General features: G+C 35.5%; 1 protein-coding gene across 1 annotated transcript; it reads right to left on the bottom strand.

Annotated features, from left to right (window-relative positions):
* Positions 1–18,281: 18,281 nt before the first annotated feature.
* On the bottom strand, positions 18,282–22,341 carry LOC140750821 (uncharacterized). The gene is made up of 2 exons (XM_073084546.1): positions 21,351–22,341; positions 18,282–18,481 (listed from the first exon to the last, which is right to left on the bottom strand). The coding sequence occupies exons 1-2, from the start codon at positions 22,339–22,341 to the stop codon at positions 18,282–18,284; spliced, it is 1,191 nt and encodes a 396-aa protein (XP_072940647.1).
* Positions 22,342–23,791: the final 1,450 nt, after the last annotated feature.

The following is a 23,791-nucleotide window of genomic DNA, read 5'->3' as shown; positions in this document are numbered from 1 at the left end:
ACATAGTAATAGAAAACCATTTAAATTAGTTGTATTTGGTATTCGCTGATAGGTATATATTTTCTATAATACGCCACATCACTAGTTTTTACTACCTTCTGTTTGCGACAGTGCTGTGACTGCAATGTATCTAACAGTTATGAGTTTTTTTGCAGAATATTCCGCATTAAACAGAAATTCACGCAAAGGACATTATATTTATTACACTAATTAAAAAAAAACTACTTTAACAAGTTGCTTGATGCGATGTCATTATATTTAAAATATACATATAATAAATACATTCTAAGCAAATATTTTCACTTGGGAAATATTCGTGAGTATGAAAAAATTAGATTTAATCCTCTACTTTGCAATTTTACAGGATTTTATCAAGAATATGAAATAGTACAGCATAGTCTCACTTTTTTTGAAGTGCGGAGTGCTTTCCAGTCATACTGATCACTTCTTTTAAAAATTCCAGTTATTACTTTTTAACGCAGAGAAATCCCCTTAGATTCCCTTCCACTTCATCTGGCGTAGGTTGGTCTCTTATCAACGACTCCTCGAGGTTTCTGTAGTCTCTGGACGCTCGATGATGGGTTTCGAGAAGGCATATTGGGGATGAAGTAGTTTACTTTTTTTGTAGGATCTTATTTATTGTTTTTAAATATAACATAGTAGGATTATAATAATACATAAGAAGAATTATAACTAAAAATATAAATCTACATATTATTTCTAATTTACTATATATAAATAGGTTTAAACAAAAGTAGTTTACTTCTTCATTCCTAATATCATGTTCTAATTATTTTAATGTAGGTAATTTACTTACAACAATTTATTTACACTTTAATATACAGTAGATGATATTTCATATTGATAATATTATTCTCTTTATTCGATATTCAATTTGTCTTAGGGCTCTACGATACGAGCTCTAGCCACTGACCGTCACAATCAGCGCGGGCTGTCGTTGGAGAACTCACTGATTATTTATTACTCGGTTACTATACATATAAATAAATAAATAAATAAATAAATAAATAACACTTTCTACACTCACAGCCCCACACTAGGATTCCCTGTGTCGTGGGTGCCATGGACACACACATAGACAAATACACAAACACCCAGACCCAGAAACAGAAATCTAAATTCATCATTTAGATATCTGTCTGGCCGCGGATCGAACCCGGGACCCTTTGCACGTCAGACCGGTATGGTGACCGCTCCGCCACGCGGGTCGTCATATGTTTCGTTAGTGTTCATCATCATCAACTGCTGGGCACGGGTAGAAGACCCAGACTAAGAATTATTAGGGTGTCCACTGCGCTGACTACACATAGCTTTGAAATCTTTTTTTTAACATTTCTTGACTTGATTTCTTTACGATATTTTCCTTCGCCTTATAAGCAAGTGATAATTAATTTCTAATACGCACCTTTTTTTAATGTCACAGGTCACAGGGCAGGATTTAATCCTCGGACCCTCGATCAAGAGGCCGAGTTTCTTAATCACTAGGTCATCACTCCTTTATTGTTGTTTACTTTAAATTATAATACTTTTACTTTTACCATGACTTTTACTGACTTCCAAAAATTAATCATTATGATCAAATATTACTTTTAATCCCTCGCTTGTGTGGTTTTAAATGATTTTCATGTAAAAGGAACGTAAAGATAAAAACTTATAATACTTTTATCAAGACGCTCGTTCCATTCGCCTCCTGGCGACCTGTAGGGAATGCTCCAGATCGAGTATCGCAATTGGAAAATCTGAAATTTTAAATGATTTAACACAGTTGGGAGAACTCAACTTCGAATATTGTTCGGTTAAGTATCTTATAGCTATCTTTTCGATATGAAGATGCCTATAACTTGTTTCAATAAAGATTTAAATCGTAAATTCGCTTTTGTGTGTCGTTGTTTAAACATTGTAGTCAATAAAGGGGCGAATGGATATAGCGGTAAATGATTAGATATTAGTAGAAGGTGGTAGAACCCTTTGTGGTTCGACTCCGGCGGCACCACCGCCACACCTATTTCTACCTAATAAAAGCAGTGTTAGGAGCTGTTGTGTTCCGGTTTGAAGGGTGTGGTAAGGGAGACAGACTTTTCCGAGGCGTTCCAGCTTAGTCCTCAGGGGTAGCGGCGCATCTGTGGCCGACCTCAGGTAGGAATATCTTACCTTGTCTGGGGTTGATTACAGATGTCCATGGGCGGCAGTAGCCACTTACTATCAGGTGGACTGCATGCTCCTCTGCTACTCTTACATTATAAAAAAAAGTATTTTTATTTTTTAGATTTAATGGCAAAGTAATTCAAATTCATCATCTGTATTACAATTCCATCGAACATGATTTTCAATTAACGAGATGTTAACGCGACTCACAGAAAAAGATAAAAGGATCCTTCCATTGCTCTGTTATTGCGATTGATATTCTTAGTCTTTAGGACTGGCAAAGCATCTGTGATTGAACTTAGATAGAACTCTTCATGTACTTATAGGTATGTAATTAGTTATAGATGACCATGGGCGGCAGAGACTACTTACTAACAGGTAGAATGCATGCTCCTTTGGTTTGATAATGTACTCGATAGACGCAGGTGTACTCTTAGAATGAGAAGGCTTAAACCTCATTGCGTACCAAGTCCGTCTTAGCAGCTATTTGAAAACATGACGAAGAACTTTCAAGTATTTTAGTTCCATGGCGTTGTTTTGCACTCTTAAATTAATCCATACTTCTAAAAGGTGGGTTTATAACTTCAAAGGATTTATCTCGGGGTTTTGAATTCCGGAACACATTCGTACACTACTGGGCTTACAATCGCCGTACAAACTAGCCTCATGTAACACTCTACAAACTTGAGCTAGCACTCTCTGTAGGTGTTACGTAGAAATAGAAACCTTTCAACCTTTACCCATATTGGTCAGATTTTCTATCCGAAATAATGATATTACGAATCAGCTTCCTTTTAGACATCTAAATGACATTTTAATAAAAAAATACGTTATTACGTAAATGACGAATTTAGATTTCTGTTTCTGGGTCTGGGTGTTTGTGTATTTGTCAATGTATGTGTCCATGGCACCCACGACACAGGAAATCCTAGAGTGGGACTGTGAGTGTAGAAAGCATCTTTTTAAGTCTAACATTTTTTTATTTTTGTAGCTAGTGGAATAAGGCCCTAGGCCTTTTCTTCTGAGAGGAAGTTTGTGCCCAGCAGTAGAATTACTAGAAGACAGTGATACCGAAGTGCTCCATAAGGTAAGGAAAACATTAAATCTAATGTAACGTTTCGTAAATTTTTATTACAAGAAAGTTTTTACTAACTAATCTCCCTTTAAGTTACTGTCATAATGTTTAATATTTTATTACTTGGGTACATAAATTTCCGAGAACAATATCAAAGAATAAAGGATGGTATCGCAAGGAATGTGTGGAAAATTGTGATGTTATTAAATATTCAAATTCTCTTCGACTGTTATTAGAGTTATTGAGTAAGTCGTATTACCATAAATTTTCTTTAGAGATATTGTGGCTTGAAGATCCTCGTCAATAATTCAAGGTTTGAATAATTCAGCAGTCGTTTTAGGATAATTCCCAAATTGAAGGTTTCACGGTTACGCATCGACTGTAATGAAGTGAAGTTTTTGCTCAGAGAGAACTTGGTGTTCTGCCGTATTGGAACTTTATATAAAACATTTCTTTTTGCGAGTTGTTTCGGTTAATATATTTTGAAAATAAATATTCGTCTACCATTTAAGGTATTCCACGTATTTTATTAGCCGTCTTTTTGAAACGTAATGAGTCTTATGATAATAGAGTTCTTGTATCAACCCTCAATCGACTAGCCTTTTCTACTACAAGAGAACTTTGACCCCCAATCAGTAATGGTTTAACAATGTTTTTTTGGTCAAAGTGAGCATCAAGAAAGTAATACACAATTTTACTTGTGCTTTGGAAAAATTACAAAGATCTACATATAATTTTAAATATTTTTATATTTGTAAAAAGATATTAATTTAACAAGATCAAAAGCTCTTCGCATTCGTTCATAAAAATAAGATTAAACACAAAGAGTGAGGTCAAGAGTGATATTTGATAAAAGTATTAAATTTCAGTTACTTTTTATCTTTCCCTTCGATCTTGATTTAACGCCCTTTGAGGTCATTACTGAGGCTCACCGGAATGGCTTCGCTTAATGAAGTCGTGAAAGAAAATTGAGTTTAGTTAAAGGGGCGAATTTAATTCGATTTCAAACTTTTTGAACGAATGTCTCAGTTTAAGATCGCTGCCATCGAGAAGCCGCAAAATAACTCGAAGCGAAAAAAGGAACTGTCGTTCGTACTTAATTAAAATAAATTATTCGACCGCCCCCTAAATGGACGATCTCGCTTTTAGAGTGATGAAGAACTTTTGAAAGAAGCTATTCCTGGATATAAACGGGAATAATAGTATAATTCAGTTATCTTTATGATATGAGCTTGCATAAAGGTGTAGGTGAACTAATAATTGGAAGAACTTTGTTCAGCGCAGCGATGAATAATGATGATTGTTTTTCTTTATCTTCGTATAACTAATTGATGATAGTATAATTTTAATACAAGGTAAGATATACTTAACATAATTCTTTTAACATAAGTACTTAACGTACCGCCGTGACTTTCCCAAACTTTACAAGATCTCCCAACAATGCGTTCCGGGACGCAATAACGTAGCTCCTCAAGTTGCTCCAACACGCGAACTTCCGATGTATTAACTAGCACAAACTTGTTAAGCGGCATCGATTTTATAACTGGCAACTTCACGCCGTGTATCCCACCCTTTAGCTGAGGATTACTTCAGAGAGCGAGACCAGAAAACTTAGATAGTCTATCGAAAGTAGTTCGTAACAACAACCGTCCTCCTACAGCTCCAAGTGTGGTCCTTACATTACGACTTTCTTTATGTGTGTCCTGATTGTAGTTCCAAAATCGTTTGCGAGACTAACAGTAGCCATTTTGGGGCATTCGGGAAAATTGTGGGGTAATTCTATGGAACAGTTTTTCCTATTACTCGAAATAAATTTATTTATAGGGGCTTACATTTTTTATTCTATTTATTATTTAGTTACATTTTCTGATTCCGTATCAACACGTGTAGGGAAATTGTTAGGGTAATAAATGCATGATTATTATTAAATTGCATTAAATATTGAATGTAAAATGTCGCCAATAGATACCTGACTGACAAAGTCTAAAGAATTTTTGTGAACGTTAGAAAAACATTTTTATGTCTGATCCTGCCGGTGGACACTTTCATCGTTTTTAAGTGTTCTTAAAAAAATAACGTAATTTATAATTGAGACTCAGAATGTTGACGGTGTGACGAGAAAATACGTTTATGTTGTGAAGCTTTTAAAGACAATGCTTAAGCATATTAATGCAACAGCGCAGTAAACACAGGTGCACCGACACATAAAGTGTGTCTGCCGCTGCGGGGTACACATTTTACTCTCTTTACCGCCTGATAAGTCTGACGGTCCTTTGTTCTCGCGACTGTACTTGCAAATTTAAAAGCGGTCCTTGCAGTAAACTCGCCTTCAGTCCGTAGCTCCGAGATACTGGCCGATGAATAAATTATTTTCGATTGGATATACATGTCTCGAAAACCGACCCATCTGGTGAGATTTATATGAAATGTAGAAATTTATCTAATATAGGGTTTTATGCAATTGAAGTATTTGCTACTTGCACCCGCATCATTGACATTCGCTCGAGAACATCTGTAACCAAATCCTAATTGAAACGGAGTGCTTGGGAACTCATCCCAGACACCTTGCTATGTCTGATCAGTAAGTTTGATCATTTTACGTCCGATCTAATTGCTATATTTGGTATAGGTTTTTTGTAGTTAGTGGTATGTTTGTTTTACTTGGTATTAGTTGAGTATCTAAATATTAAAATATTAAAAATCTAAATATTAAAAAAAAGATGATGTTAAACTAAAAACACATAGCGGTAGATTACAAGCGCATACAAGTCACATTTTTTTATGATCAAAAAATAAAGAATAATAAAAAAATATGCATGCTAATTGCTCATATTCGTTAGTAAGTGCTTATCGCATAGATATTTCCTATGAGTATTTGGGCTGCAGTTGATCGACCCTTCAAGATTAAGTTACTAACTAATCTTCGAAGTTCCTCAGTTTTATTATTGATGGATGTTGTAAGTTTCAGCGAGCATCTGTGGTCATAGTACTTATGAATAAGTGTATACATAAGAAAGTATTCTCTTTTGGAGTATGTACAAGTTTCACGCTACATAATATAGGTACTCCCTTCATTGAATAACTTTGCCGCTTAGGTTCACTTGGTGATATTGTTATGATTTCGCATCGTTGATTTATTGGTGACACGTTCAACTTTCAAATGAGGTGCCCGAGTTTTTCCAAATAAATATATGTAAGGCAGCCGGCCTTCATCCATCAAAATGCAAGAACTGTTCCACAATAGAAAATTCAATTTGTGACCATAATGTAAAGTAGCACCGCGATCGAAACTATTTTCAATATATAATCTAGTAAAGTCCTATTACTCTTCTAGAATAGTGTCAAGAGCATTATCGGCTATTAAAATCTAGAGCGTGTAGCGCCCGGAGACTACTTGCCGTGAAATAATAAATAAAACACTTGACACATTTACAGTTACCCTCAGATTTCCTGGACTTGTACCAAGAATATAGGCAGACAATGACGATAACAATGACAATAATAACAATGATTTATCAAGGTACAAACTTCGGTCATGCAGTCTTTTCGTTTCTTTGAAAGCTGATTAAATATTATCTACACTAATATTATAAAGAGGAAAACTTTATTTGTTTGTTTGTTTCGTTGTATGAATAGGCTCAAAAACTACTGGACCAATTTAAAAATTCTTTCACCATTCGAAACCTACATTATCTACGAGTAACATAGGCTATATTTTATATGAAATATATTTGATAAATTGATTTTGAGACTGTACAAAGTTTACCGGGTCAGCTTTTTATATAAAGTTGATGAAGTAGCCTGCCCATTTCAAGGTAAGGTTTCACATAGCCACTAAAATGGGTTGATAATAAAATAAGCCATTAAATGGGTTTGCGTGAATAATAATTAAATACTTATAAATATTTCCGAGCTCTAGTAAAATCGTGGTTATTATTATTAAGCAAAGTACATTCATGTTCGAGTACATACTGCTAAATATGTTTCAAAACATACTTTACATAATATTCTTAAAAACTGTCTTTGCCTATTTGAATTTTCGTTTGAATCTGTGCGGACGAATCTTGATACGCGAGCGTTCAATCTTTACTGTTATATCAGCTTAATCAGATTTCTTGGAGCTCACCTTTCAACTTCACTTATAGTAAATTTTGTATTAAAATCCAGTCGAAGTTCCTTATAAACAAGCGAGAGATACGAGTTGGCGTAGTTGATACATTTTTAAACGGGCATTCTTGAGTTTCTCCCAATGCCTAGAAATGTAAACTAAAAGAAAATACTGGCCACGTTCTTGTACTATTATTGATACATAAGATGTTTTTAATATCACAAGAAATAGGCTTTCGGTGCTGCCTTGGTTAACCTTTAATTTAATTTAGTAACATTTTAATTTATTAAAAAAACTCATTTTACCACTTAAACGGAGTTTTGTTTCGTTTGCTAGAAACCTAATGCAAGTGCCTCAGGGATGGTTAAATTTACCTATTATTTCTTTGTTTTCTTACATTTTGTTATACAAAAAATATATATGCTTTAAACTAACGCATAAGTCAGGTTTACATACATTATCCACTTAATTTCTATCCAAATAACAATGTTTTATTTGTATAATTATTTATCATAAGTAAGATAACTCACAAATGATACTGCACTCATTCCGACGTAAAAATAATACGTTTTACGGAAAATATTAAACACTAAAAAGCAATGAGGAACGAATATCACTGAATAAGCACTGAAACTTATCTTTTGTGGTGTTTCGATTCTTGGATAGCAAGGAAGTGTGTAAACTGTTTGAAACTGGATAAAAGAATAAAGTGCAAAGATAACAAGATAATCTCGTCTCGAGCACTTCCATAGCGACTTGCTCGTGTCGGCGCAGCGGCCACCGGTATCCGACACTTTTTATCGATTTTAATGCACGAAACAATATTTACCACGGAGAGTACTTAGTCGCGTATACTATTTTTAAACTAAGAACCGTGTCAACTTTTTTAAATCGGTAAAAATAATAAACTGAAATGAGGAAATTGAGAGCAACGAAATCCTCTTAGCAAGTTGCATACGATTTGCTCCTATTAGTGCACTGCCCATACGGTACTTTGTGATCGGTTTCAAAAGTCATCAAAAAACTTTTGGAAACCAAACGCTCGAAAGCAGTACGGAAACAAAATTGAACATCGAAACTTGTCGTTTGTAGTGTTTCGCTAGCAATGAAGTATGTAAACTGTTTGAAAGTGGATAAAAGAACAAAGTGCAAAGATAACAAGATAATTGCGTCTGGAGCATTTCCACGGCGAGTTGCGCACAATTTGCTTGTGTCAGCGCAGCGGCCGCTCCCATCCGGCACTTTTTAATCGGTTTCAGTTTCTCTGTCAACTATCCAGAGTCAAGTAACGTCTACCTACTCCGTTCGTAGTTAATTAAAACTATTTTGCTTCGAGTAATAAGGATACTTGAAACAAAGAGCATAGTGATAACCACTTTAGTAATCTCCTTTGTGCGGAGCTTTGTAAAGTGTTGGGAGAAAAACTATATTGTTTCATTTTTATCGACTTACTTAGCACAAAGAAATTTATACGAGGGAATTTGGGTAAATTTAAATAGCACTTTACGTTACACTGTTGATTGGGTATAATCAAGACCTTTGCTTAAATGTAGCCTAATGTAGTGAAAAATAAAAATGACTGAATTTTTTTCAGTGGTTTCAAATAACTGTGCATGCATATTCCGTATTTGTATCCGAATATATACGATACTAAGTAAGAAAGAAGAAAGAAAGAAATGTTTATTTTTTTCATTGAACTGGTCCTTACGGGATGGTCTACAAAATGACAGATTTTTAAGGGGATTTTACAAGGAGATAATATTTAGTAGGATAATATTTAGGTAAATAGGATAATATTTACCTAAATATTGCAGAATTGATAACCCGTTCACGCACGCGTGTAATCTCGTAGGAACTAAATTAGTTCGATTAATTTTAATTACAGCAAGATGCGACAGTAAGTCTCAAGAAGGGCGGCTGAATGTAGCGGAAAAGAATCCTACAGGAAACTCTATTAAGGAGAGTGCGGCCCGCTTAGTGCGGAATTAAGTTTAGATTGAGTCTATCCGTTACACCGCCGCCCGTTGTGAGACTTTTGTTTAAACACATAGTTTTCATTTTAAATGTACTGGAATTCAACTAGACATTTTAATGGATTTAGGCAATTGAAATTTCTTGTTTAGAACACATTCAAAAGGTTAATAAAATGATAACTAAAAGTGTACAATGATAGAGGGCATTTCAGATATAATATTAAGTAACATAAGAAGTATAGTAATATCAATATATTTATTAGTTATCTGTTTCATTGTCCTATAGTTATTTCAACATTAAATTTGATTTTTTTATAACATAACATAACAATCTGTCTCCTTTACCACACCCTTCAAAACGGAACACAGCAGCGCCTAACACTGTCGTTATTACGAGTAGATAGAAATAGGTGTGGCGGTGGTGCCGCCGGAGTCGAACCACAAAAGGTTCGTGAGATCTACCACCTTTATGAGATGTTACGGAATTATTTTTATTCATAGCAAAATTGTTGCAGTTTACAAATAAGAACACACGAGTAAATTAACTAAGAAAAACATTAAAGCCTACATTAATAGATCAAAAATATGATCTGAAATGAGATATAAAGCCCCAGATGCCACTCGGATAAATATCTCCGCAGGGTCCAGCTCAAGGGAATCTGATTAATTTGGTGCGGCGTCCTATACCTTGAAATACCTACCTCGAATTAAATTTTAAAGTTCTTTAAGATTATGTTATTAAGAATCATAATAATCACAAAAACCATCTACAAAGGTGTTAGAGTTATTTGTTGACTTCGTAGGCACCACCGCCGCACTACTACTGCCTAATAACACCAGTGTTAAGAGCTGTTGTGTCCCAGTTTCAAAGGTGTGATTGAAAAACATCATCGGAGGCTTTCCAACTTATTCCTCAGGCGTTATGCCTGACTATGCCTACGTTATGACTAACGCACTTGAGGCCGAGTTCATATAGCTTATCTGGGGTTGAGTACAGGTCGTACAGATACGCAGTAGGTACTCACTCACAATAAGGATTAAAAAAAACAAATGATTTATATGATTCACTCAGCGTATTCTTCACAGAAAACACTTCATGTTATAACATTAGCAAATAGATTAACGCCTGGTATTAATAATCTATCTATCCAATGTTTTTCTAACCAAAGATCGACATTTGACAATTTCATCATACTATAAAGTCAAGTATAAATCTATTTTCAGAAGCGAAATATAGCAAAAATATCCTCTAAAAATAACAAGTGTAACTCGAATTATTCAAAATCTCCACAGACTAGTCAAGTCTTTCGCTGAAGTGGTAAAAAGTGAAAACAACATATTCGGATTTGTTTAGTTTGGTATCACAGTCAAATCCTACTGTTTTATTTATAAGCATCGAGTGTTGATGACGCTGGAATAGGAATCAGTTCTGAATTATTGACAAATGTAAGAGCTTTATAAATTTTACATGGTAAAGTTTTTGCAATTTTTATAGTGATACTTATTATTGGATTTAAATATTCATTTATTTTATTTTCTTTATGTTTTGTTTCACAGTTATTGATGTGCTATGAATAAAAAAATTGAAACACTACTAATTATTCTTAAATCTATTTGCAATACATTATTAGGTTGGGGTAACACTTTACAGAAAGTCGCAGGTAGAGGTGTCATTATGGCAATAATCGAGAGATTCGAGCATAGATAGTGTATTTGGTTTCTGGTAATTAAAGTATTGTAGTGTAAAAGTGATGTTTCGGTCTTGCTTCTGATTTTCATTTTTATATTAGAGTATATATATGTAGCAAATGATAATGCAGTCCACCTGATGGTGACATCTGCCGCTCATGTTCATTTTTAATCAACCCCAGATAGGATTTATGTAGATAGATAAAAGGATACGTTGCTATCTCCTTATATAAGTGTCTCACTTTTACCACCATCTTAAAACCAGAAGACAACGTCGGTTAACACAGTAGTTATAAGGTATTGCGGTGCTTCTGGAGACCAAAAACAAAAGGTTTTCCTTAAAAATTAAAATTTAACGTACTTATAGATATGAGTTTGACTATGTATACGCTAATAAGTATACGACCATCAGTCGAAACAAAAATATATATTTCACGTACAGCTAGCACAAAACGATAGTCTTAGATAAACGGCATAATAAATTAAAGATCGAGAATTGGTATCCGAATAAAAACTTTAGTTCATTATCGACAGTAGGTTTCGGTCTCAAACCGACTCGTTAAGGAGACACCGCGCTCATGAATAATGTACACCGAATAAACTGGGGGCCCGCGAAATATCTACCTGCATGTTTTAAATGCTACGAATTTCTTCTGATATTTCTCTAGACTGGATATCCTCTGAATATTTTAAGGTTGTTAAGCGGTATCGTCGCATTACATTGACTTTTATGTCTTGGATTTTTATGCGAGCTTTTAAAACTAAAGCCCAATTTGAATACGGGAGAGGTCATTTAAGGTACGTTCGTGCGTTACTTTCAAGTAATAGTCGTGAAGGAATATTGTTAACTGCCATGCTATGATATCTCTTGTGCAACAAAATCTTGTCCTGTCACTTGTCTATGAAAATGTGTATATCTATAAAAATATTCGCCTTTTTATAGATTTTTTTTTTCACGACGTAGCAATCCTTTCTGTTCGTATTTCGCCGGTTCAGAAAAAATATACATCTAAAAAACTTTCTTATTATGTGGTAGAAGTACCAAGTCTTATTCTTACCAAAATAAAAAAAAAACCTTACTGGTTTTATCAACATCCAGATGTTTAGCTCTCATTCACGCTCTCAAATGCAGCCCTACACAACCTACATTTTAATAAAATTAATAATTAAATTAAATGCCAATATTTTATATTATAATATCTTGCTTCTTATTTTCGCATTGAATAAAAAAAACAATTCCACTTTGTTAGAAAGGCAACGAGGATTTTAGTTAATTAATTTTAGTTATTTTATATAACGTGCTTTTTATTATTTATCACAGTAATGTATTACTATATAGGTAGTTAATTCTCAAACACATATAATTTGCCTCACCGTGTTAAGTTGTGAAGTTATTATAAATTTGTAAGGTGGTCTGGATCTGACTACAAAGGAAATAAGCGCGAACTCGGTCAAGCATGAATATTGTTTATGGCGAAATACCGAGGATATGCGAAACTTTGCAAATTTTATGATATTAGAGGAAAGTTTGCAACTATATTATAACTTATTATAATGTGTAAGTTAAGAGAGAAACTCATTAGCAACTACCTAAATACTTGTTAAAATTATTTACCGTAAGAAGAAAATATAATAGCTGCCGGTAGTTACGAAGATTATATTATTGTATTGTACGTTTTGCGACTTTAGTTAGGGTTTCAGAAATGTTAAGCAATCTGTAAGAAGGTAAAATTATATTTGGGGATTAATTCTAATAGTCTTTTAGTTGACATAAGTAGTAGTAGTAGTAGTTATAATCTTTAATAACGTTGACACTGTAGCCTGTAAAACGCCATGCAATAGTTATTAACTTATTAATACTTTAAATAATCCACCAAATTTTAAATAGATTGTTCGCCGTTCGATGTTTCTTGCTTCAATACAATAAAGAAATCAATTAATTAAAATTCCAACAAACATTTGCTAGTATCCGACTTCAAGGAAAAGAAGCAGTTGCCATAATCAAGTATAACTAGAAAAAGTATAAAACAAAAAATCCGACTGCCACACTCAATTTATACGAATCCAACGACACCTCATACGAGTATGTCAAAAGCCGTTATGTCATAAAAAAGTACGCAACAAATGAAAATAAATGGTATTACACAGACGTTAAATATACGGAACCCTGGTCGTACAGAACGAGGTTAATTTGTTATTTTTAAAGCAATCTTGTGATCAAAGCACTCACCTCTATAAAAGGCAGCACAAACAGAGGCGCCATAATCGATTTAATGAAAGGGGAATCGAAGGGTGCCGTAGGTTTGCGTTTCCAAATTTACGACTGCCTCTAACGTTTAATTGGAAATTCGTGCCGCAATAAAAAGGACTTGATGACCAGAAGATTAAAACGGAGACGATTTAAAATGAAACTGAATGTTAATGGAATCGAGCTCTCACGTCTACGAGTGCCTTAAAGGTGCCTGCGATAGGTGGTAGAAAGGCTTTTCATTTAATCTGAATCCGAGTCATAAAATGGATGCACCATTGAGCTTAGTTCCTGAGTACTTTAGAAATAGTTTTAAGAGTAGCTGGAAGAAAAATAAGTGCCATTGTGTATGCCATAATTGTGTCAGGAGTATATTTTGAGGTGGTACAGTCGTTATTAGTTCGATGCCTACTGCTGTGAACAGGGTATAGCGAGACAGACTTATATGAACTTCCTAAGCGTTCTAAATAAGTCCGCAGGGATAGCAACATTGTCCCTGTAGTACCGGGACCAGAATAGGGCTATGGTGTCCTTTGCCTGTCGTAAGAGGCGACTAAGCGGGGCTTCTGGGGTTGCGGATGGCAAGAGTGGGAGCTCGCACCGTTCAGCAAGCGACCCCGGGAAGGACAGCGTTTTGTGTGGTCGTATATCGCCGTAATGAGCAGAGGATGTGAGAGGAGCCTAAATTGCTCACCCCAGGGCAGAGCCCGAAAGGGCATCGCGTTAGGAGGACTCCGGTTGTGTTCCGTTGGAGATCCCGGAGTTCTCCACAAAACGCCGAGGACAGCCACCGGGGGGTTTTAGTGCGGTAAAATTCCCACATAACCCTGCATCACTTCCATTGCGTCAGGTACCTTTTGAAAGTTCCCCCTCGTCAACAAAAAAAGAGGGGATAGCAACATATCTCCGGCCGTCCTTAGACAGAACTGTAATCCAATATGAGAACGATTAAAGATGTCCATGGGGGATTTTTTTCTATTAAACTTATCGATAAAGTAGAGGAATTTGCCAGTAAATCCTCCTATCCTCTAAATAAAAAATATTTTTAACATACAACAGCTTACACGACAGGAAATCAGAAGACCTACAGATATTGTTTCTCGTGTTTGTGTAATATGATAGACTGAGCAATTTGCTCTGCTGTAGCATTTTTGTATTATGATGCTTTGTTTCTGCTTGTCTCTGTTGTTACTGCAACTGATTACGTTACGAAGACGTTATGCTATGTTGATAACATTTACCTAGACCTTACTACATATATTTGGCTTCAAAAGTAACTTATGCTGTTTACCTGATATTAATTCATCACTCTTGTAATCCACATACAACCCTGTATTTAAGTTATTATTAACTTAACTATTAGGTACGAGTATATCTAAACCAATAGATACCGTAAAAGACTAAATATATAAGACTATATTTTACGGTATCAATTGGTTTATACTGTTATACTTACACTACAGCTAGAATATAACAGTGCCGTTAATCAGGTTGTAAAGGAAATATTTTGAATGATGTTAATGGCGAAGTTCGATAAGATAGGCACTACTCCACTAATTTATAACGTAAAATGCAAATAGTTCTAGTAACCTCAAACATTTCTCGATAAAATATAGGGATAAAATTCTCCCTCAATTTCCTCCAAATCTCCATAATCAACATAGAAGTCGGATGTAAAGTTGGAATTAGAAACGAGTTCATGAGCTTTTTACATGAGAATGAACGTTTAGTACAAAGGGGCGGATAATAAAATAAAGCTCTTTTCTACTCGTAAATCTTTCTTGCCGACGAATAAGAATGGAAACGCTACAATCTTTAACTTTCTGACAGTTTAATAAGATAATAAAAATATAACCACGCAAAAGGAAAGTTTGAACTAAATGTAATCTCTTTTTTATCCCCATTTGCGTAGGGACTTTATTGTTTTTTCGGTCTTTCATAATATTTCATTGCAAATAACGTACGTACATGTTTGATATCTGGATGTAAATAAAAATAATGTACACAAATAACTTTAGTAAATGGAATAAATAAGGAAAACAAAAATAAAACTGTATTGTGTAACGTCCTTATATAGTAAACAGTGTGGAATAAGTTTTTTGCAAGGAAAGGTATGTGATCTACCAAGCCGCATTTGACCAGCGTGGCTATGTCGTGATTGACCCATCTCGTTATAAGAGTAGATCAGTGCTCAGCAATGACTATAAGGGGTTGATAACTTGATATAAATTTAACGAGAAATCTAATCAATAAAACTATTTAAATATTATAAAGTGTATGAGAAAAAAAATGTGCAACTGTTACGTCGACGAGACAATGATCGAAGAGAGAGAATCACAGACTTGTTTCTGGAAAGAATTGTAGGTAGGTAGTAGGTACTACGTACGCAATTTGACTGACAGCGCTGAAATTTTCAGATGCCTGCGGGCTTAAATTAACTTAAATCGGCTTCTTTATTCATGAAACTGGTGCATTGCAGTTTAAATCTGTAGATAAATATGGATTAACTCATATTACTTATAAATGAAATCAAATTTATCTACTCTCTGAGATTTTAAAATAGCTGTCATTTTATAAATATGATTATAGATTAATAGTATTGCGTTTGTCCATATGAGGTAATATGTTAATATTGTGGCCTGTTCAATGGTTATCCTTTGTCTTTTATAATTTGTACTGGTATCATAATAGTCACTAAGGGGCTCGTTCGAAACAAAAACAATTTAAATGTATTTTTATAGGTAACTATTTAAAAATAAACGTACCTGGTTTCGCTCGCGTCTACCTGGATTTCAAGATAAAGAAATGTTTGCGAAGTAAGAAGTGGTCAGTCACTCTCGGTAAACTTCTACTTTTGTGTGAGCATTATTTTAAAATAGGTTTAGCCGTTCTCAAGAATTGCAGACAGAGAACAAAATTTACATAAGGATGCGAATACAAGCTTAGGAAATGACAATTGTTTTGATCACACTTCGCAGTATTGTTTTTGTGCAGATTTGTATAAATGTGCAAATGGTTTGTAAAAAAATAATACGCTATGTAATCGTTTAATTTGTACCAGTGAACTAAAATAATTCCAACAGTTTTACTGAGAAGGTATTCGTACATATTAATAAATTCATTAGAGGCACTGTACAACTGTGGGCAGGAGCCCAATTTAGTTCAATTTGGGGCCATGTCCGTTGCCATGCAATGGGATCTGAAAATTTAATGGTAGTTCAGAATATATGGCTACTGGTAGGCGGGAAGACGAAAAAAGAAGGCAATTTTACGAGTATTTTATTCGGTCCGTACTTACGGACGGCACTATAAATTGCAAATTAAGGAATAAAATTATTTACTGCAACCCAATATTTTATTACGTGAGCTATACAATGCATAGCTGTGCCAATTTGGTGTGCCTTCAATAAAATTTAATGGAAGCTTAAGCATTCAGATAAAAATTCGCACGCGCAATTTTATTATGAGTTTGTACAGAATTGTACTGGTGTGCACTGTGTAGGTACTTTTTAGAAAAGTTTGAAGCCCTGCATTTTTCGGTGTAGAGAAAAATGCTATTTCACTGTATCTCCTATTGAATAAGCATTATGTTATTTTATTTTGGCATATTCATATCTCACGGAAAGTACGCATGATAAAAAATATCGTCTGTAAAAATTTTAGGACCACTTAATGGCGAAGTGAAACATTTTTGAAACATTATATATGCTTCATTTCGCTTTAGAATTTATAAAAAAATAACTAGTAAATTTTTTAACGTAATTAAAACGAAACTTGGTCAAGTACACTGCATACATACATAAGGTACATGAGTACCTTATTTAAATTTACATTTGATATCTTACGTGTAAATAAATGTGCTACCACATTATAACCCAATTACACTGAAGTGAAAAGGAGGGTCATGATTTCCACCGGTATTCTGATATGTATCTACTGAATTTGATTTTTTTTTATTAAATTAAAATTAGGAAAGGTATCACACCTTCCTGAGGTCAACTACAGAGGCATTTCTATTCTGAGGACTCATTTTTAACGCCACTCATATCATTACCGCAACCCTTCAAATCCGAACACATTAGCGCTTAACATCATTACGTAGTACGTCATTACGTAGAAATAATTAATCCCTATTTTTCTATCAATTAAGTCAAAAATTAACGGAAGCGTAAGTAGAAACATATTTGTGAAATTTTTAAGTATGTTTTCGTTTATCCTACAAGTACATTAATGGGATCATTGTGACATGTTTTGGTATTTTGTTACTTCGAGTCTACTAATAATGTTAGAATTAATTACGACACTGAAAAGAGTCCCAAAACTATTTACTTAAAATCTGACTAACACAGTTTTCCTTTATTTATAACTTTAATCGTGTTAAGTTTATTTTTAGCGCACACAAATCTTGTGACAAATTGTAATGCGGGTTGCGTGGACCCCTGAAATAGTAGCATGCGGCGGGCAATTTGTTCGTATTCAAGCGGGTAATTACCTGGATATTTCGTAATAAATCACACTTACTGCATAGGAGTGGGGGATTTACGATGGCCGTGGACAACGCTGAGCTGCACTGGACAAAACCATCGCTTAAACTATCCCATTATAATCCTGTATAAGCCCGAAACTGCTCAAATACTTGCCTTATCTTACGTTACTTATGTCTTTTTAACTGTACATTTAAAAAGTTTTCCCATTATTTACTATTATTTGGAGTTCACTAAATTATTTTTCCAAGCGAAAACGAATCGTCAAAATATTTTTTTTGTGTCTCTATTGACCTAGTCAACAGTCCATCCTAAAAATATTTTGGAATTCTGCAAAAAAGGTAAAAAAAAATATAAAAAGGATTGCACGCGGGTGGAACTGCAGATAAAATGCGTTCTCTGTGCGAGCGTACTTTGTAATAAAGCTTCGTCATATAAACGAGATGTATTTATTTACGCATTTATTTGCAGCTTTCACACATTTTTTATGGAACAAACTAATTTATTAAGCACTGTACTAATTTTGTATAAGATAATTTTAAAACTTGGCTTTTAATGGAGGTACTATATCAACGACGGTCGTCAATTGATGCAGTCTGTCGTTGACGACAGGACAGTCTACGACAGTTGGCGACAATCGATGTCGGAAGTCGATGGTCGTTGGTGTCAGGTTGCGACAATCGGTAATCGTCAATGACGGTTTTATTATTAACTCATTAACGCTCATGTGCAACTTTCCTAAGTGTTAATTAATTTACATTATATGAAGTCCTTGAAACGGTAATCCAATTAAAAAAATAATTATAGTTAAAAAAGTAATAAACCACGATAAAATCGCTCAAGGAAAATCGGTAATCCTAACAATGCTGATGAATGGGACAACATTATTAAAATTGTGTATCGGTTCTTGAAAAGTTTTCAAAGTTTTAAATTCATTGGACCGTTCAAAGTGGGTAAAAATGAGTTCAAAGATTCCTTTACGTATGTATGTATGTACATACAAGTCAAGCTAATAAAAGCGTGGAAAAAACAGTGAATACAAGTATGTAAGGTATTAGAAGATTAGTCATAATTATAATGGATTGACGAAATCCATACATATAATATCTAATCTTAAGTTTATAATCATAAAAGTTGGTCAAAGTAGTTTATTCGTAGACGCTATTTACGTCGACATTTCACTGCCGTTATTTCCAAGCCTAGGGGTATCGACTGGGGGATTAATGGCGAACGACGGCCGAGGGATACGAGCGTCGCTGGACGAAATAGCTAAGTTATGCTCATATTATCCTACATATAAAACCTAAAATGGTAATCTTTGAAGTATGTACATTTTAAGATGTTTATCATAACACGCATGGTACACCGAGTTTAAGTATTAATTATGAATGTATAAATATTTCTGGGTTGGGTTTTCGTAAAGCCAGACGTCTAAATTAATACGATTCAAGTCGGACTGCTTTGCATGACAGCAGTTGGTACCTTGCGGTTGTCGTACTGCATGCGGTCGGTTATGTTGATACAAAACAAATGGATGAGAACGTGCGAGAGCAGTCCGTCGCACTTTCGTTAGCAGAGGCAAGATCGCCATTAACACTTGTACGTTTTTGTACGGAAAAATACAGCGATCCTTATGCAGTCAATGATTTAATATAATATCATTTTGTGCAATACGACGACTTACAGTCTTGCCTGTCAGCTACGCTGATTTAAAGGTGCCCTAGGTTTTCTTTCAGATTTATTAAAATTAATTTTAGATTAAAATTTAAAATCTTCTATATGTATATGTAATCGTCTTTATGTATCTTTGGAATCAGTTTTACATTAAGTATTTGAAACTACGTGTGTGATTTATTTATTTATTTATTAACATCTGTTGTATAATATAGTTAGTCCTGGGACATTATAAAAGCAACAAAATAAAGCGACGAGGAGATTAGTGTTATTGGACAACAGACAACATACATGACATCGCCACTATACCGTAACACCTCTATATACTCGTAGAGTGAACTATCCTTTCGTTATTTGTTCAACAAAGTGGACTCCGTTTTGTACCTGTCGGGATTTCCAAACCATTTTACTGGTCTATTTATTGAGTAGTTTTCAACTATTTGTTGTCGGGAACTATTGTCGATAAGGTTTACTTTAACCATTGTAGCTTTTAATAAAATATTTGTAATTAACTTCGAACATCAATAGGGCAAATACCTGCTATTTTTTATTCTAGGTACTCCAGAGGCACAATCGCCACACTTATTTCTCGTCATCAACCCATTGTCCCACTGCTGGGCATGGGTTAATCAGAATGAGTATGATTATGCCATACTCCACCGCGCTGGCCAAGTGTGTATTGGCAGACTTCACATACCTACTTCTGAAAACTTTTTAAAGATCTCTCCGATCTGCTGGTTTCCTTACGATGTTTTCCTTCACTGTAAACGCTAGTGATAATTAATTTCACACATACATATACCTATATACAATTCTGCATAATAACAACTGCGTTTCGGTTTGAAGTGGGCTAAGGAAGATATATGTACATATCTCCGAGGTTTTGAATTAGTGTTCAGGGTAACAACGCATCTGCAGCCGTCCTCCTAAGTAGTCTCCTAAGACTAATTTTATATGTAGTTGATCACAGATGTCCTTGAGCGGCATGGTAAGTGGTCAGCTTACCATCTGGTGGAGTGAATCTTTTTTCGATATTCAATAATGTCAATTTCATATAATTTGGTATATGGGGTAGGTAGGTACATTCATGAAAACAAATATCTTTGTACTGTTTTATGTCACGATCGTTCAATCGCGCTTGCAGAATTTATCCACACAACAATATGTTTTCTCATGAAATTTTCCTTCACTATCAAAGTAAGTGATAATAAATATCTATGTAAGCATAGAGAGAATGTATAAGCACTTACATATTACGTTGCTATCGTACTCGTGGGCCTTATGGTAACTTCGTCCTCAAAGGACTTGCCTCCGACTTATGTTGTGGGCAAGTCCGGACTAATGTTGTGGGGCCGACGAGTTCCATATTCATAAGAGACAGTCTATTTCGAGGAAGGTATGTATACACGATTTTATCGACCTTTTTTATTACAATATTTTGACTGTTGAGACAGAGGTTGTAGCCAGTAATAATAGGGCCGCCGGCAGCCCGACCACGAGCTGTACCCTTACCATGAGTTTTTACGTTTTGACAAATATGACTGTATTGGTATTTGTTTACGTATTTGCCCATACATTTCAATCAGCGCCCCTAGCGGATTGTATCAGAACTATAGTGTCATAGTAACATAACATGAAATGTCTAAATTGACAAAATGGCGCTTTATTTATTTATTTATTTATTCATTTATTTCAGACAACAAGGTCCATATAACATATACCTTACAGACTAACATACATACTAATATATACTTATAACTAAATCACGTATTTGCGGCGACGTGAGACGCGGGTCTGGTGACTTCCGGGGGTCCTCTCCGTCCACGGAACTTCCGGAACACAACTCCCTTCGGCCACAGCTCCTCCTTCAGGAAGGTCGACAGTTGCTCAGTTGGGACGCGTACAACAAATGAACTAAAGTTCACCGCGTTACGCGCCTCCAACTTTTCGACCACCAATCGGAACTTGGTTTTTACCGCCAAATACTCCACTATGTCAGACGGCTTCGTGCTGTAGTGGAGCCGTGAGACATACACGTGCGACACAGGAACGGCAGGACGCAGGAGATGGTTAGATCCCGTCGGTGCTGTGCCACATTGGTTACGACAAGGAGGCTTTTTCTTCTTACGCACCACCTTAATAAAGCCATCCTTGTCCGCCGCATGGTTGGACACCGCACTGCGAGAGGGTTCATTGCGGGGGTTCCCACTTTCCCTCTCTGGCCTCGTTGTCTTCCGTTTCCCGGGTAGCTGGCGGGAGGCAGCTGCAGCGTAGTCACGTTGAGGCGTAGACATGACGACGCACGGCGACACCTCGGCGGGGGGAGATGCGGGGCGGGTGACGCACGTGTCACCACATGCGGGCGCAGCGGTCGGTGTCGTGTCAAGTTTCGCCGACTCGAAACTTGCTGACGAGGTGTTACATGCCCCACGACGCGTGTTGACGTTATTAACCTCTGGCGACCTACTTACTGCTAGCGTATTGCGTAATGTAGCAACTTCAGCCCGTAGGTCGCTGATGGTGTCTTGCGAGGCTTCTAACTTCAGCACTACTTCTGCCAGGCTTGTCTTTAATGTTGTGATGTCCTTCAACAGCCTGGTTACATCCACATGGTCGAACGTGACGGGCGGCAGCTTGTGGATGTTCTTCACCACGAATGCTGGTATGTCATCAGGATCAGTCACCTTAAGAAGATTGATGATATCCTGGATTCCTTTCTCTCCCTTCTCGTCTTTCCTGCGGGAAGGCATACGGTCGCTCATCCCGAGCGACTTAAACAGCAGGATCTTGGCACTGCCGATCTCCTCACGTGTGAAGTTGGTCTTGCATATCTGGATAATGCTGACCTCATCCATGGTGTCGATGGCGTGCTGTAGAAACGCCAACACCTCATTGGCTATGAGTTGTTCAGATCTCATAGCCATTTTAGCCGTGCAGCGGCGATCGCCGCGCAAACCGCGAATATAAAAATCGCCGAACAAACATAAAAAAAAAAAATATATATACGGTCGAATTGAGTAACCTCCTCCTTTTTGGAAGTCGGTTAAAAAATAGAGTATATTCGTAAGCGCTGTGTTTGCGTCCGTCACCGAGCGCATGCGACACCCGAATGACTGTATGTCTTGTATGAGTTGTATGACCCGAATGTCTTTATGTTTTGTCTCTCTTTTTTGCGAACATGTGAGGTAGACAAAAAGTTTATCATCACTTGAGCACTTACTTATTGTTACGTTTTCTCAGTCTACTGAAGCAAACGGAACAGAACAATGGATGTTTTGAAAATTCATAGTAAGGGTACAGATCACGTGACTGGCGAGACGGTGATGTGAATATGTATTACAATAAAGGAAGAATTCACGTTGTATAGATAATGCTGCCTCTAGGCTTCTTCTAAATTTAATTATGCAATTCTTAGTAAAGGCATTTGTCTGTTAATTAACAATTTAGTGCGTTTCGTGGGCGTATTACTGGCAGATTTTATTATAAAAATGTGAGAATTTTTTTGATAAATTATTATTATCAGATAAATTGTTAATAATGGAATGCACAGTTGCGTCATCAGGTTTCAGAGTTCAATCTGATGAACTATAATAACTGAAGAAATATAATAAGTTATATTTTGGGATCATTGTAAGGTATCCACGGGCGGCAGTAATCACTTAGCTCACTCTGTTATGATGCCCATAAGAGATATGCCAATATTTAAATTTAATTTGGTTCAATTACAGACAATATTAAATAAAAAAACGTTCGAGTATTTCGGTAATATGCAAATTTTTGAAATTGCACTGAAAGGAATTATGAGAGATGTTTTATCCACAAATGTCGGTAAAAATAGACATAAAAAAGAAAGTAAGAGACAATCAGAAATTTTAAATATAATAGAGAATAATATGAAAATTCAGTTATTAAGAATGATTTAAGTGCATTAAAATGATAGAGACATTTCAGTAGTGACGAAAATTGCAATAAATTTTGCCCGATTGTATTACCGTTCCCTGGAAGAGTAAATTAAAATAAGCTGGGACAGTCTACCTCGTTACGTATATATAATATAATAATTATTAGTGCAAATTGCATTTCACACCAATCCGATTTAATTAATTAGCTGCACGCATTGATGGGGCGAGCGTAAGTAACTGTCGACTTCGTTTTGTTAGCGAATATGCTAATATAGAAATGGCCGGGGTAAATTCTTCCTAAACAGGAGTATGTGCAGTCATAAGTAGACTATTTAAAATTGTATTCCTTGCCCACAGGCTATAATTATAAAAGTTCACTAGTATAACGTATGTGTCTGTTATAATTAATCGTCCTTTCCGTAGTTCGTATTTGGCATGTATGTACATTTTTAGAAGATTTTATTTGTCATAA

Source organism: Epargyreus clarus, unplaced genomic scaffold, assembly GCF_041222505.1.
Source record: "Epargyreus clarus isolate Ecla_fem2 unplaced genomic scaffold, WU_Ecla_fem_2.2 ptg000021l, whole genome shotgun sequence".
Classification (NCBI taxonomy): Eukaryota; Metazoa; Arthropoda; class Insecta; order Lepidoptera; family Hesperiidae; genus Epargyreus; species Epargyreus clarus.
Note: the sequence above shows the minus strand (reverse complement) of the source record. Positions and strands in the feature narration are given on the sequence as shown.